This window comes from Mandrillus leucophaeus, unplaced genomic scaffold (assembly GCF_000951045.1).
Source record: "Mandrillus leucophaeus isolate KB7577 unplaced genomic scaffold, Mleu.le_1.0 Scaffold2133, whole genome shotgun sequence".
In the NCBI taxonomy this organism is placed as follows: Eukaryota; Metazoa; Chordata; class Mammalia; order Primates; family Cercopithecidae; genus Mandrillus; species Mandrillus leucophaeus.
In genome coordinates, this window is record NW_012102181.1 from 50,325 (window position 1) to 63,554 (window position 13,230).

General features: G+C 38.5%; 1 protein-coding gene across 1 annotated transcript in view; it reads right to left on the reverse strand.

Moving 5' to 3' along the window:
- LOC105540019 (ATP-binding cassette sub-family A member 13-like) overlaps nucleotides 1-13,230 on the reverse strand; it is a 37,132-nt gene that overhangs the window by 21,793 nt on the left and 2,109 nt on the right. Inside the window, exons 2-4 of the mRNA XM_011980510.1 lie at nucleotides 11,090-11,419; nucleotides 9,184-9,253; nucleotides 6,986-7,117 (exon numbers count right to left, since the gene is read on the reverse strand). Coding sequence (XP_011835900.1) covers nucleotides 6,986-7,117; nucleotides 9,184-9,253; nucleotides 11,090-11,419 — 532 coding nt within the window. The remainder of the gene's footprint in view (nucleotides 1-6,985; nucleotides 7,118-9,183; nucleotides 9,254-11,089; nucleotides 11,420-13,230) is intronic.

Here is a 13,230-nt window from a genome sequence, read left to right on the forward strand (position 1 = left end):
GTACGCAAGGAAATCCTGAAGCAAGCCTCAGCTCTGCTTCACTTCGATACAAGTGGAAGTTGTACAAAGATAAATATGATTTCAAACTTTGGGCCATGACTAAAAGTGAGGATCACCATACATGTGTGTGTGTGACACACACATACCCACACACACATGCACACACACAGGCATTCACACACATGTACACATGCACACATTCATGCAGCACATGCACACATGTACACACACACAAGCGTGCACACATAGGCAACTGCAACAATGTCAGGAGTCACCAGTTTCTTGCAATGGAGCTAAGTCATTACTCTTTACTAGTTGTGTCCTTGTTTTCTCACTTGAGTCTTTGGGAAATGACACCTTACTGCAGCCCTGACTTACTGTGGGAGATGCTTTGCTGAGAAATAAATAACTAAGCATTTTGTACAGAGGTAGGAGGACAGACTCTGGCTCATCTCCCAGGGCTCACAGTTCCAGCTGTCAGCCCAAGAATGAGCAGGACAGGTGAGGCCTCAGCACAGTGACGAAGGAACACAGCAGAAGTCCCCTAGATCTGGAACATCGTATCCCTTGCCCTTCTGTTCTCCGGTTTACACCTTCCTGTTCCAGGGAGATGTCAGTCATCAAACAGAAATCAACTAGTCACACCCTCTAGTGGTATGAGGGACACACAGATGAATCAGGCAGAGACTGCACCTTCTTAGGACCTTCATTCTAGTACAGGTGACCAAAAAAAAAAAAAAATCATTGAGAGAAAAACGCGAGACAATACTGTCATTGTAGGGTTTCCACCTACTCAAAACAAAAGCAGGCCCTTCAACCCAAGAAAAAGGAGTGAGAATGAAAAGACAGAGATGCTGGGAGGGATGCTAGATTCAGAAAATACAAACACAGGATGTCCAACTAATTTTGAAATTCAGACAAACAACAAGTAATGTTTTAGTATGAATATGTCCCCCAGATTATTTGTAGTTTATCTGAAATTTGAATTCGCCTGGGTGCCCTGTATTTTATCTGGCTACCCTGTGTGGGTGTGCTGGGTACATTGGAGACTGCCCCCCAACTCCCCATCAGCACAACAGGAATAGAGAGAGAGAGGCATGAATCTGCAGCAGAGCAGGTTCAGGTGGCCTGGGAGCCACTGAGGATATTAGTTATTCTCCAGACATTTTGGAATTGTGGAAGACTGTCATGCAGGGGAGGGACATGGTCCATTTGGTCTATTTTTTAAAAAGATAACTTTGTGTCAACACGGAGGTAGGGTGCAGAGGTGAGGTGCTGGGGTAGGGGATACCTAGAGGAGTGGGAATGAGTTACAAGGGCACTGTAATTCACTGTAAGTCCAGATCAGGCACAGTGAGGCCTGATCTAAGGTAATGGCTTCAGGGATGGGAAGTAGAAACAAACTATGAAAGACATTCCAGAGTTAGGAAAAAATAAATTAGAAATAAATTGAATATTAAGGGTTGCTTTGCTAATTAAACCACCTCAGCCGTAATCTGTCTGGACTTTTAAAATCTCCTAATCTACTAATCTAACTAAAGCAGAGAGCAGCCAAATGCAAGTTGGCATGGAGGCCGTTCAGCTCTTTGGCTTGCCTCTGCAATCAGCTTTTGCTTATAAATCCAAACTTGGTGTATGTGCACACTCTAGAAGCACATACAACCTGCTCACGTTACCAGATGTAATTGGGCACATTAATATGTGCAAAGGTCCTCCATTTACACCAAGCTTTTCTCCTCAAGGGGAACTGCCTGCTGGCTTATGCAGGCCAGGAAACTAATTAGCATTGCCCCGCAAAACTGACAGTGATAAAAGAAGACATCAATGAAATTAGACAGATCGAGCAGAATCAAATTTAATTGGAGGCATATAAAAAGAGTTTATGCAATGAAAACTCTTCGCGAGGACGAGATGTTTGCTTGTGAGCTCTTGACTCAAGCGTGGAGACCTCCAGTTGATGCTGAGCCCTGCAGGCCAGAAAATGATTTGATGCTGGATCTATAGAGTCTCCCAGTCGACAGCGGGGCTGAGAAATGCTGGGGTCATACTCACCGGGTCACTTTATAACAAAGAAAGAAAATGGAGAGAAAAGCATTTGTTTGGGGTATGGAGTGTGTGTGTGTGTGTGTGTGTGTGTGTGTGTGAGAGACAGAGAGCAAAAGAGAGAAATTTCTCACCTGTCTCATACCTCCCATCTGGAGACACCCTCCTACCCACAGGAGACTTTGGAACAGTGTTTTACAATGTAGATTTTATTATTACTCAAGTATGATGATGCCAACAAATCAGGAACTAACTGTCATTGCAACTATACTTTGTTACTTACAGACCCCAAGAGAAGGAGGCACGACACACCACACAGGGTCACACAGGGAAGCACCAGTGTCAGTCAGGAGACAGGGGAAGTAGGGAGGGGTGTTCTAGGAATGTGAACAAAAGCCTTTACTGTGGTTTCCAAGGGAAGCAACATGTGAGGAAGGGCAAGTACATTTCTAATTAACTAGTGTGAGTAATTTCATCAGGCTCTTGGGGAGAGAATCTGTGCCTAGTTGGCTGGTACCTTGCCCTGGGCTCATCAGGCCAGGTAGACAGTGGCCCTGAGTGTGAGCATCCCATAGTGGTAGGGGTGTGGGCTCTGGATTGGTTTGCATGTGAAAGGCACATCCACAGGTGAGTCCTTCACTATGGCTAGGAACTGGCTATCCCTGGAAGGAACAGTCCCTCTAGGGTCAGTAACTGCACGCCTTCAACTCCAGTCAAAGCCTCAGAAATACAGAAAATAAAAAAGTAGGATTAATACAATGGGGATGGTACAATTGTCTTTAGGGTGCAGATGCCTGGGTTAGTCAATATCCTCCAAAGTGCAACAAAGAAATGTCCTTGACTTGCCTTCTGTGAGCCTGACCAGTTGTGCAAATGCAAAGTGTTGCATGGTTATTGAGCCTAGCACATATAAACTCAAAGTTTCTATGCAGTTTCAGTATACACTAAATTTGTCAGAAATTCAACCACTGTGTAAACCAGTGGAAGACTAGTGTTTAAAGTAGAAATTGTTCATTGTTTTGGAAAACCATGCCATCAATAGTGATGTCACTCACTGCTTTCAAGTTTGCAATGCAGTATGACTGTATCAATCTTCATTCTGCCCCATTATACCCAAATACATGACAAAAGATGTGAAGATTGCTTTAAATAAACTTAAAACCAGATATATTTAAATTAGTAGAAATTCAGAAAATGTACTAAATTGTATTAATAAGGGTTAGTAACTATGTTATATTGTCATTCTATATATATATTTTTTTTTAAACTGTATAGCAAAATAAGACCATCTGGTAAAAATTACACATTGAAATGATTAACATGAGGCTCCCTATTACTTTTCAATCTTATTTTGATGCTGTTCCCTTGGCTTCTCTATAAAACCCTCTCATATTATTAATATTATTCCTTTGTCCAATCAGTCCTCTATTTCCTGTCACTACTAAAGAATAGATCTCCAAAGTCTTTAAAAGACTGGAGGCTGAATGGAGAGACTGAAATGAGACAGAATCATAAGACAGGAAATGGATCTTCTGTTATGTTTTGTCATTACCTGCCCCATGTGTTAACATAGGGAATTTTCCTTATTACTTTTAAGTAAGATCCAGGTCATTTACAAAAATATCATTATTTTATTCACCTCATTAGTGTATAACATTTCTTCCCACATTTTTCCTACTTCAGTTGAAGTTATTTTCACCTTTTAATCATATACCAATAAATCTGATCTAGTACTACTTAACATTAGCTTTACTTCTAGTGTCTACATTTCTCTTTACTTGTGCATTTTCTTTCCTTTTAGTACCAAATGGCTTCCAACCATTTTCCTTCTTTTAAATCCGAACTTATTCCAAATAAAAGTAAGCAGCTGAATATCTCGTTCTGTGTTCTAATGAATTCTTGCCTGAGCACTGATAATTTACATGTTATCTTATTATAAATTACTTTCTATTTCTCTTTTATACTAAATTTTAAAATTACATTAATTTTAAGACTCATACACGGGTAGTTTTCATTATCTATAAGTTTCATTTCAAGAGAGTAAAGGAGGTAATATAAAATATTTGTGTTAAAAAGAAGGTATTGGGTCTGAGAGCTCCTAGAAATTATAACCCTCTTTATGGATCTGAAAGCCCATCAATAGTGTCTGGCAATTTTATTCCTTGTTATTATCGGCAGACTTTGTCAAAGTGGAAAATAAATACTTCGAGCAATTTGGGAATATGCAAATTGTCAACTCTTATTTTTAGCTTTCGAAATAAAAGAATCTGAATTCTGTGATAAATTCAAAAATCTTTATTGACATATTTATTCAGCTCTATGCCTTTGTATTTTTAAATATGTGTTATAAATATGTTCAAGCTTTGATTTTTTTTAATTCTGTAATAGACTCTGATCTTTTTTCCTTACTAGCTGGTAGGTAAAATTAGTGTTACAATCACAAAGAGAAAATATAAAACCCACCACTCTTAATTCACTAAACAAAATGTTGAAACGAGTGTCTGCCATTCAGAGGTGGATTGAGGGCCTCCTGCACTGCTTCCCTTTGCAGGGTGTAGGATCCAATGTAGCTGGGAATCGTAATTCATTAGAGGTCACAGAACACTTTGTGTGGCCTGATGAAAACATGGAGACATTCCCTAGAAAAGGTACATCCAAGTGAACTTAAGGGAGACTTGCGAAGTAAAATCAGGAGATCTTTTTCTCCAGTTGGATGTGGTATCGTAAGAGCTGACTCTGAAGCAGCTCAATTTTTACATATTGGGTAGATGTTAATCATGAGCCATGTTGTGAGACTGCAGGATTGTGGCGTGAGTGTATGAAGATGGTGGATTGTTGGTTTAACCTTAACCTAATGGGAGGGCAGGGAATTAGGAGTCTGAAGAAATGGAAGGACAGGAGGAGATGAAAGAGGGAACAGAAGATGATGGTTTCCCCAGTCGAATATACGTGAGTTCCAAATGTGGCATGGTTCAGACGGCCAAGGTACTTCCAAAAGATTACCAAATCCAGTATTTGAATCTCCTGGTCCCCTGAGGAAAACGATTTTTTTAAATTTCTTCTGAGCCTCAAGTTAACCTCACTGAACTTTTAGAAAGAATTTCTTCTTAAAAGCCACCAGCTTAGCCGAACATCCCCTGACCCACAGGATAGGGAATGACTCAATACTGTCCCACTGGTGGGGACATTCCCACCATCACTCAGTTTTTCTGAGTTCAATTACCTTCTTCCATGAGTGTACCCCCAATTCCCTTTTCTTCCATTCAAATATGACCTAGACAGTGAACCCTCTGCACACCAGACATCCACCTCAAGGCTCAGTCTCTTTTAAAACTTTTCAATTTAGAATTCCACAGTGGGATTCAGAGCGAAAGTCTCAGCTGAATACAATGTACCTTTGCTTCACTATAATGTAGAAAAATACTACCCCTAGGAGCCTCTTGCCTTAGATGCTGATGGTTGAGGGAGAAATCAGATCATTCTGGGTCCCAGGACACATTTTATCTTCATCTCAACATTGCAGAGAGTAGACTTTTTTTGCTGGTCTTTTGCATTTTAAATTGATATCACAGATGTATTTTGTAACATTACTGTCTTATGTTATTTTTGCTTCTTCTCAATAGTCAATTGCTTCTTATCCAATTTCCTAACCCTTGGCCTTCTCAACTCATTTTTTTTTATCTCTTATTTCCTAGAATCTTATTTCTTAAGTTTTGTTTTCTTAAATTTTATTCAAAGTACCAAGACGATGCAGTCTAAGTTTTTCCTAAATAAATCACGTTTCCAATTTATGTTCTCTCTCTACCTCTTGAGGGCCATATATTCCTACTTTTGTGTAAAATGATCTTTTCAGTGACCCATATTATTTTTATGTTTACCCATCCCTAAATGATTCATGAGCTCTCCAAGTCTGGAATGTGTTTTCACAAACAGAATGAACAGTGTTTGTTTTCCTTCTATCCCTCCATTTTCATTTGTGTAAGATTAGAATCTTTTTTTTTTACATTTTTAATTTTAATTTAGTTAGATGCTATTTGCCTTGAAAAGCATAGAACCAGGTTGCAAGTAATTTCAGTAAGAAAATACACCACCATTAAAGTGTTATCTCTAAAAAATAAAATAAATAATTTTAAAGTGCTATTTCTGCTCTTTTGGACCTGAACCAAAAAGGTAAAGTATGCATGCCTCTTTTCCTCCCAAAACAGCTAAGAAAACCCATTACCATTAGTGGGTTTTTTTGTTTGTTTGTTTGTTTTTTTAACCATTGATACACTTGTCCTCCAGACCTCTGGGGAATGCCTGCCACACCAGGAAAAAAGTGTGCCACATTTGGGAAACCCCATATCCGTGACAACACTGAAAGCCCTGTGGTTGGACATGGCCCCTCACTCCCAGCCCACCCTATCTAGCTGCCTTTAGGCTTTACCTGCTTCTCCCCAGGTCCTGCCACCTGCCGACCTGCCACTGGCTGAGCGCTTGGCCCCTAGACCCCCACTAGAAGTGACTTTCTGCCCAAGGCACTCTGAGCACCCCCACCCCCACCCCACCTGACCTCTTTGCTGTCTGGGAGTCTGCAGCACCAAGGGCCCCCAGGCTCTCTTGCCCCTCACCCCTCATGCGTGTTGGGAAACACTCTATCTAGGAAACCAGGATATTTTCTGTGTAGACTGAAATCCACTTGTTGGGAGCTGTTTGGTGGGCCTGGTGAGTTTTCATGCTTATTTCATCCTGGCTAACCCCTCACATGGCCTTTCACCTTCCACTCAGGAAACAAAAGCATCACATTTTTTCCAAAAATGTACTGCTCCTTTTAAAATATATTCTAAGGCTTCCCTTTCTGGATCTTCCTTAAAAAATAAATGATTATTCTAATATTTGTGCATATTAATTCAAACTGTTTCTAAAATTTATTTTGTTATCTTATAAAGTGCAAAATTCTTACCAGGAATCAAGTTGCTCAAGTACCATCCACAGAAAAAATAAAGGCTTGAATCCAACAGAATCATCCAGCAAACCCAGCCAAATGTCATGCCCCCTTGTTCTGGAGCCTGGTACATATTATTCCACTGAATCCCTAGCAGGAAGAAAAAGGTCAGAGTTAGAACTGCACAAGCTCTTTTACAGTAGATTTTGTCACAATGAGTTCATTACTTCTGGAAGCTCAAGTAAAGTTGAATAGAACTAAAACATAAAGAAGGTCAATACCACTGGCCATAACTCTTCAAATGAAATGTTAACTTGTGCAATCTTACACCTATTTCAATGATACCAGGTGGGGTGATCATTAACTACATTTTAATATCTAATACTTTAAAAAGTTTTAAAGATCACCTTACTCCTATCTAGTTTTATTTACTGAGTAGAAAGGACTTTGTATTTAAGGAAAATCAGCATTCAAAAAAAATTTTTAAAGTCTCCTTGAGAACCCAAATTCTAAACTGTGTAACTCTCTGTGCTCTTGGAAAATACATAGATAGGATATATAAGAACTAGGGTGGAAAAGAATTATTATTTTCTTATAATATGTTTGTGATTTATTTCTGGATTAACATATAATTTAAGAAAAATATTCCCCTTTCTAAATTTCCCTATGGTACCAGGCTACAGTTCAATAAAATACATTTTTTAATCATTGTGTTCTTGGAATTTAGACCAAAACATTCAAATGGTCTAACAGTGACCATTTTTTGTTTCTATCATCTTGATTCAATTTATTCTAAAGGTTAGTTAGAAGAAATCATTCAGGATTACTCATCTGTAAAAGAACATTTTAATATGTCTTACTGAAAAACTCTAAGAACTCAAAGACCAGTACAAATTAACTGGCTAATACAACAATAGCTAGAGTCAAATTTTACTTACAGCATGTGTTTTACCTCTGTTTACAAAAACACCCCCTTCCCCCGCAAAACCACACTAATATCTATGAAATATATGTATGTTCTGGTTTAGAATTTTGGTTGTCAAATTCTCAATATAAGCAAAAAATGCTGCCAATAGATTTTTAGAAAATCATTTTAGGCTGCATTGGTATGAGATAATTGCACTCTATTTTATGCTGATTAGACTTATTTCTGGATCCTGATCTTCAGGAATGATCTAGTAAATCTAGGAGTAAAGATGAGAGCCAACAAATATGTGGATGGTTGTCATGTGAAAGGAATAATTAGAAAGGAGAAACTAGAAAACACGGATAGAGGATCTAGGAAGACAGATCCCAGGTCAACAATTATCTAACACAGTAGTACTATCCTTTTTGGTACCAAGGACCAGTTTCGTGGAAGGCAATTTTTCCACAGACTGGGGGATAGAGGACGGTTCCAGGATGATTCAAGTGCATTACATTTATTGTGCATTTTTTTCTATTATTATTACATTGTAATATATAATAAAATAATTACACAATTCACCATAAAGTAGAACCAGTGGGAGCCCTGAGCTGGTTTTCCTGCAACTAGACGGTCCTATCTGGGAGTGATGCGAGACAGTGACAGATCATCAGGCATTAAATTATCATAAGGATTATGCAACCTATTGCATGTTTGTGAACCTTTGTGACACATGCACCTATGTGAACCTTTGCATGCACAGTTCACATGACATTCAGGCTCCTGTGAGAATCTAATGCCCCCACTGACCTGACAGGAGGCAGAGCTCAGGCAATAACGTGAGCAATGGAGAGTGCCTGTAAATACAGACGAAGCTTCTCTCCCTTGCCTGCTGCTCACCTCCTGCTGTAAGGCTCAGTTCCCAACAGGCCATGGACTGCTCCATGGCCCAAGGGTTGGGGACCCCTGATCTAACAGATGAACACATTTGCATACCCTACTCTTGGAAGATTCAGAAGGTCACTCACCTGACCCGACATCGGGGTGGTATAAGGAAGACCCGAGCATTGGCTGGGTGGTTGACCTGGATAGTGTCTGAAGCAAGGGATGCCATGATTATTCTTAAATGTTTTCAAAACTGGGGCTACCAGACAGTGGGAGGTGTACACAACAGTGAAACCAGATATCCGAATCTCATTCTGAATGCTCTACTTGATAATGAAGACTTCCTACTGGATCACTTGCAATATAACTATTAATTTCCAAAAAGGTGATTCACTGAGAGTTACTTTTTACACATGCACGCTCTTACCTGTCTCTTGTCCTTCCAGGAATGTAATAAAAAATACTCCTTGTCCAAAGGCAGTTGTGGAGAGAAGGCACTGCCCACAGATTGATGGAGTGAAAAGAAAAACTGCACGTTAGTGTTTGATTGGGACACAGAAAATCCACAACACTTAATTCAAAGACAGAAGTCGTAACAACTTTTCATTCTGATGACGCTCAACCATCGCTTCAGGCAGTCATTTAAATATTTTAATCTGAAAAACATAGTGGAATGTCAGTCCACTCTGAAAAGCATGATAACAAGCTAGTTTTTAACGTTAAAAGGAATTATTTCTCTTTACTGAGATGCTTGAAGTGTCATAAATCCAATGCATCATACACAGAAATGTGTAACACAAAACAGTGAAAAATGGAATAGAGCAATTTACTATTTTTTATTATTAAGTGAATGCCCTGGAGCATACTGCAGGCTATCTGATGGAATACATACACTATTCTACACTAGAAAGAAGGCGTATTGAAGAAAAATGTTATTTTATCTCAGTGGAGAGGTCTTGTGTTAGAAAGAAATCCCATTAAAAAAAATCTTACATTAAAAAATACAATGTACCAGAGTTAGATATTTTTTATTTTCTAAAAAGCATTTGAATATGTAAAAAGAAAATCAAATTTCATATGCATAGAACCCACAAATATAAGAACCGAGGTAAAATTAAAAATACCACCATTTGAAAATTAGGTCAGATCGTGGATGACTCCTTTTCTATGTACAAGGAGTATATGGGGAAGGACCGTGAATGGTCCCACTTGTGTTAATTATTCTGAAAACATCTACTTAACACTAATATGAAATTATTGGTTATGAATTTTTACAAATGTGACATAAGCCAATCAACACCAATGAACACATATCAATAGATAAAACACTGATGGAATATAACCACTTTTTCATTCTGCATGTGTATCTATGTTGTGTGTACATGGTTAGTAGAAACCAGAGAGCTTTGAATCATTTATTGAAGTTGAAGAAAACTCAGTTGGCTTTCATGTAAATATTTTACTCTAGGCCCTAAATGAGCAGAGAAGGTGTTCTGCTCCCAATAAGTGAGTGAAGCACTGGGGCTTTCATGAATCCTGTGCTGGACAAAAGGACTTTTAAGGGCCTTTAAATACCCCGAGCAGCCCTGTGATCTAGGTCTCTTTGACATCTCCCCAAAGTCTCTGTTAAGACTCTGTCATATCTCTCAACAGACTGCAATTTTAGGAAGTCACTTGACCTGCTGGAGAGAATAGTCTTGAGCGCAGTGCAAGTGTTTACAGTGATGCCACTGGCTCTCTCAAGAGATCATAGAGATGGTTCACCCTCACTTTGATTGAGTTCCTACTATGTTTCAGGCACTGTGCTTGCCAGCAATTGTCATAAAATAATGAATACATTTTTTATGTTCTACGTATTTGATGTTACAGACCTGAAAGTGTTACCATACTTTTTTAGGAGGTACATTTTAAATGGACGAGTGACTCTGACGTTGCTAACGGAGAGATTTTTCTACTCAATGTGATGTAATTCATAATGCTTCAAGAAAAAATGCTGATTTTTTGCTTCTAAAATATCTTTAGAAATCTATTATTTTCCATGCATGAAAGAGAAAATAAAGTTATATGCTTCCTTAAGAATGCTGCTTATTTTCCAGAGTCTGCAGAAAGTCTCTGTTACGTAAAAACTGGATATTCTTAATGGGCTGCTGTCCAGCAAAAACACTGCAGTTTCAATGGTTTACATTTGTGGATAAGATTTTTAAAAGCAGATATCAGAAAACCCATGTAGATATGAATATGACAAATTGAAAAGGTGAGGGTGGTTGGTCTTGTTTTGTTAGATAGATTGCAGTTTTGTTTTATTTTGTATTTTTACAAAACAACTTACTTACCAGAAATGTCTGAATGACAAAACTTAATTGGTTATGTAGAACCAATAGAACTATGTAGGGCAGAAAGCTGATCATGTACACCAGGCTGGTGCAAAGGGCTGCTGTATTAGCTTGGTTGAAAAATGCACTCAAGAGGTAGCTCAGCATGACGACTGACATTCCAAAATCCAAGAGAAAGAGGAAAATAATAAAAGCATTGCTGTGTGCAAAGATGCCACTTGTTTTCAGAATGATGGCCAGAGCAGCACTGCTTACGGTCAACACAACCATGTTCTCCAGGAACCAGGCCAGGAAATGGGTCATTGGATGCACTCCCATCATCCACAGATACTATCAAAAAGAGAACAAGCCCAAGGTTACCACAGAATGCATACTTGAGGAAGAACAAATCAGATAGTAGGAGAAAGAAGGTGGACCAGTGGAAAGGTAAATCTGCTTGCTTGCAAATACCACCCTGTAAAGGGCCCTGGGAAGGACATTTCCTCCTCAAGCTTGGTATTTGATTTTCATGAGCACTTGTATCCTGGAACTTAAAATTAAGTTAAATTTTTAAAAAAGAGCCATTTGTGACAAACCCATAGCCAATATCATACTGAACGGACAAAAGCTAGAAGCATTCCCCTTAAAAATTGGCACAGGACAAGGATGCCCTCTCTCGCCACTCCTATTCAACATTGTATTGGAAGTTCTGTCCAGGCCAAACAGGTAAGAGAAAGAAATAAAGCATATTCAAATAGGAAGAGAGGAAGTCAAACTGTCTCTGTTTGCAGGTGACATGATCCTATATCTAGAAAACCCCATTATCTCAGCCCAAAAGCTACTTAAGCTAATAAGCAACTTCAGCAAAGTCTCAGGATACAAAATCAATGTTCAAAAATCACAAGCATTCCTATACACCAACAGGAAACAAGCAGACAGCCAAATCATAAATGAACTCCCATTCACAATTGCCACAAAGAGAATAAAATGTCTAGGAATACAGCTAACAAGGGAAGCGAAGGACCTCTACAAGGAGAACTATAAACCACTGCTCAAGGAAATAAGAGAGGACACAAACAAATAGAAAAACATTCTGTGTTCATGGATAGGAAGAATCAATATCATTAAAATGGCCATACTGCTCTAAGTAATTTAGAGATTCAATGCTATTCCCATTAAACGACCATTGGCATTCTTCACAGAATTAGATAAATCTACTTTAAAATTCATATGGAACCAAAATTTTAAAAAAGAGCCTGTATAGTCAAGACAACCCTAAGACAAAAAAACAATGCTGGAAGCATCACACTACCTGACTTTGACCTATACTACAAAGCTACAGTAACCAAAACATCATGGTACTGGAACAAAAACAGACACATAAACCAGTGGAACAGAATAGAGATCTCAGAAATAAGACGACACATCTATGACCATCTGATCTTTGACAAACCTGACAAAAATAAGCAATGGGAAAAGGGTTCCCTATTTAATAAATGGTACTGGGAAAACTGGTAGCTATATGCAGAAAATTGAAACTGAACCCCTTCCTTACACCTTACACAAAACTTCACTCAAGATGGAGTAAAGACTTAAATGTATTTTTTGTTTCAATTTCATTTAGCTATTCTCTCATCTTTCTTATTTCTTTTCTTCTGCTAGGTTTGGGTTTCCATTGTTCTTGTTTCTCCAGTTCCATAAGGTGTGACCCTAGGTTGTCTATTTTTGCTCTTTCAGACTTTTTGATGTAGGCATTTAATGTTGTGAACTTTCCTCTTAGCATCACTTTTGCCATATCCCAAAGGTTTTGATAGGTTGTATCACTATTATCATTCAGTTCACTTAGTTTTCATCTTTATTTCATTCTTGATCCAATGATCATTCAGGAACATGTTATTTAATTTCCATGTATTTGCATGGTTTTGAGGGTTCCTTTTGTAGTTTATTTCCAATTTTATTCCACTATGGTCTGAGCTATATATGACAAACCCACAGCCAATATTGTATTGAACAAGGAAAAGTTGAAAGCATTTCCTCTGAGAACTGGAACAAGATAAGGATGCCCACTTTCACCACTACTATTCAACATAGTACTGGAAGTCCTAGTCAGAGCAATCAGACAAGATAAAGAAATGAAGGGCATCCAAATCAGTAGAGAGGAA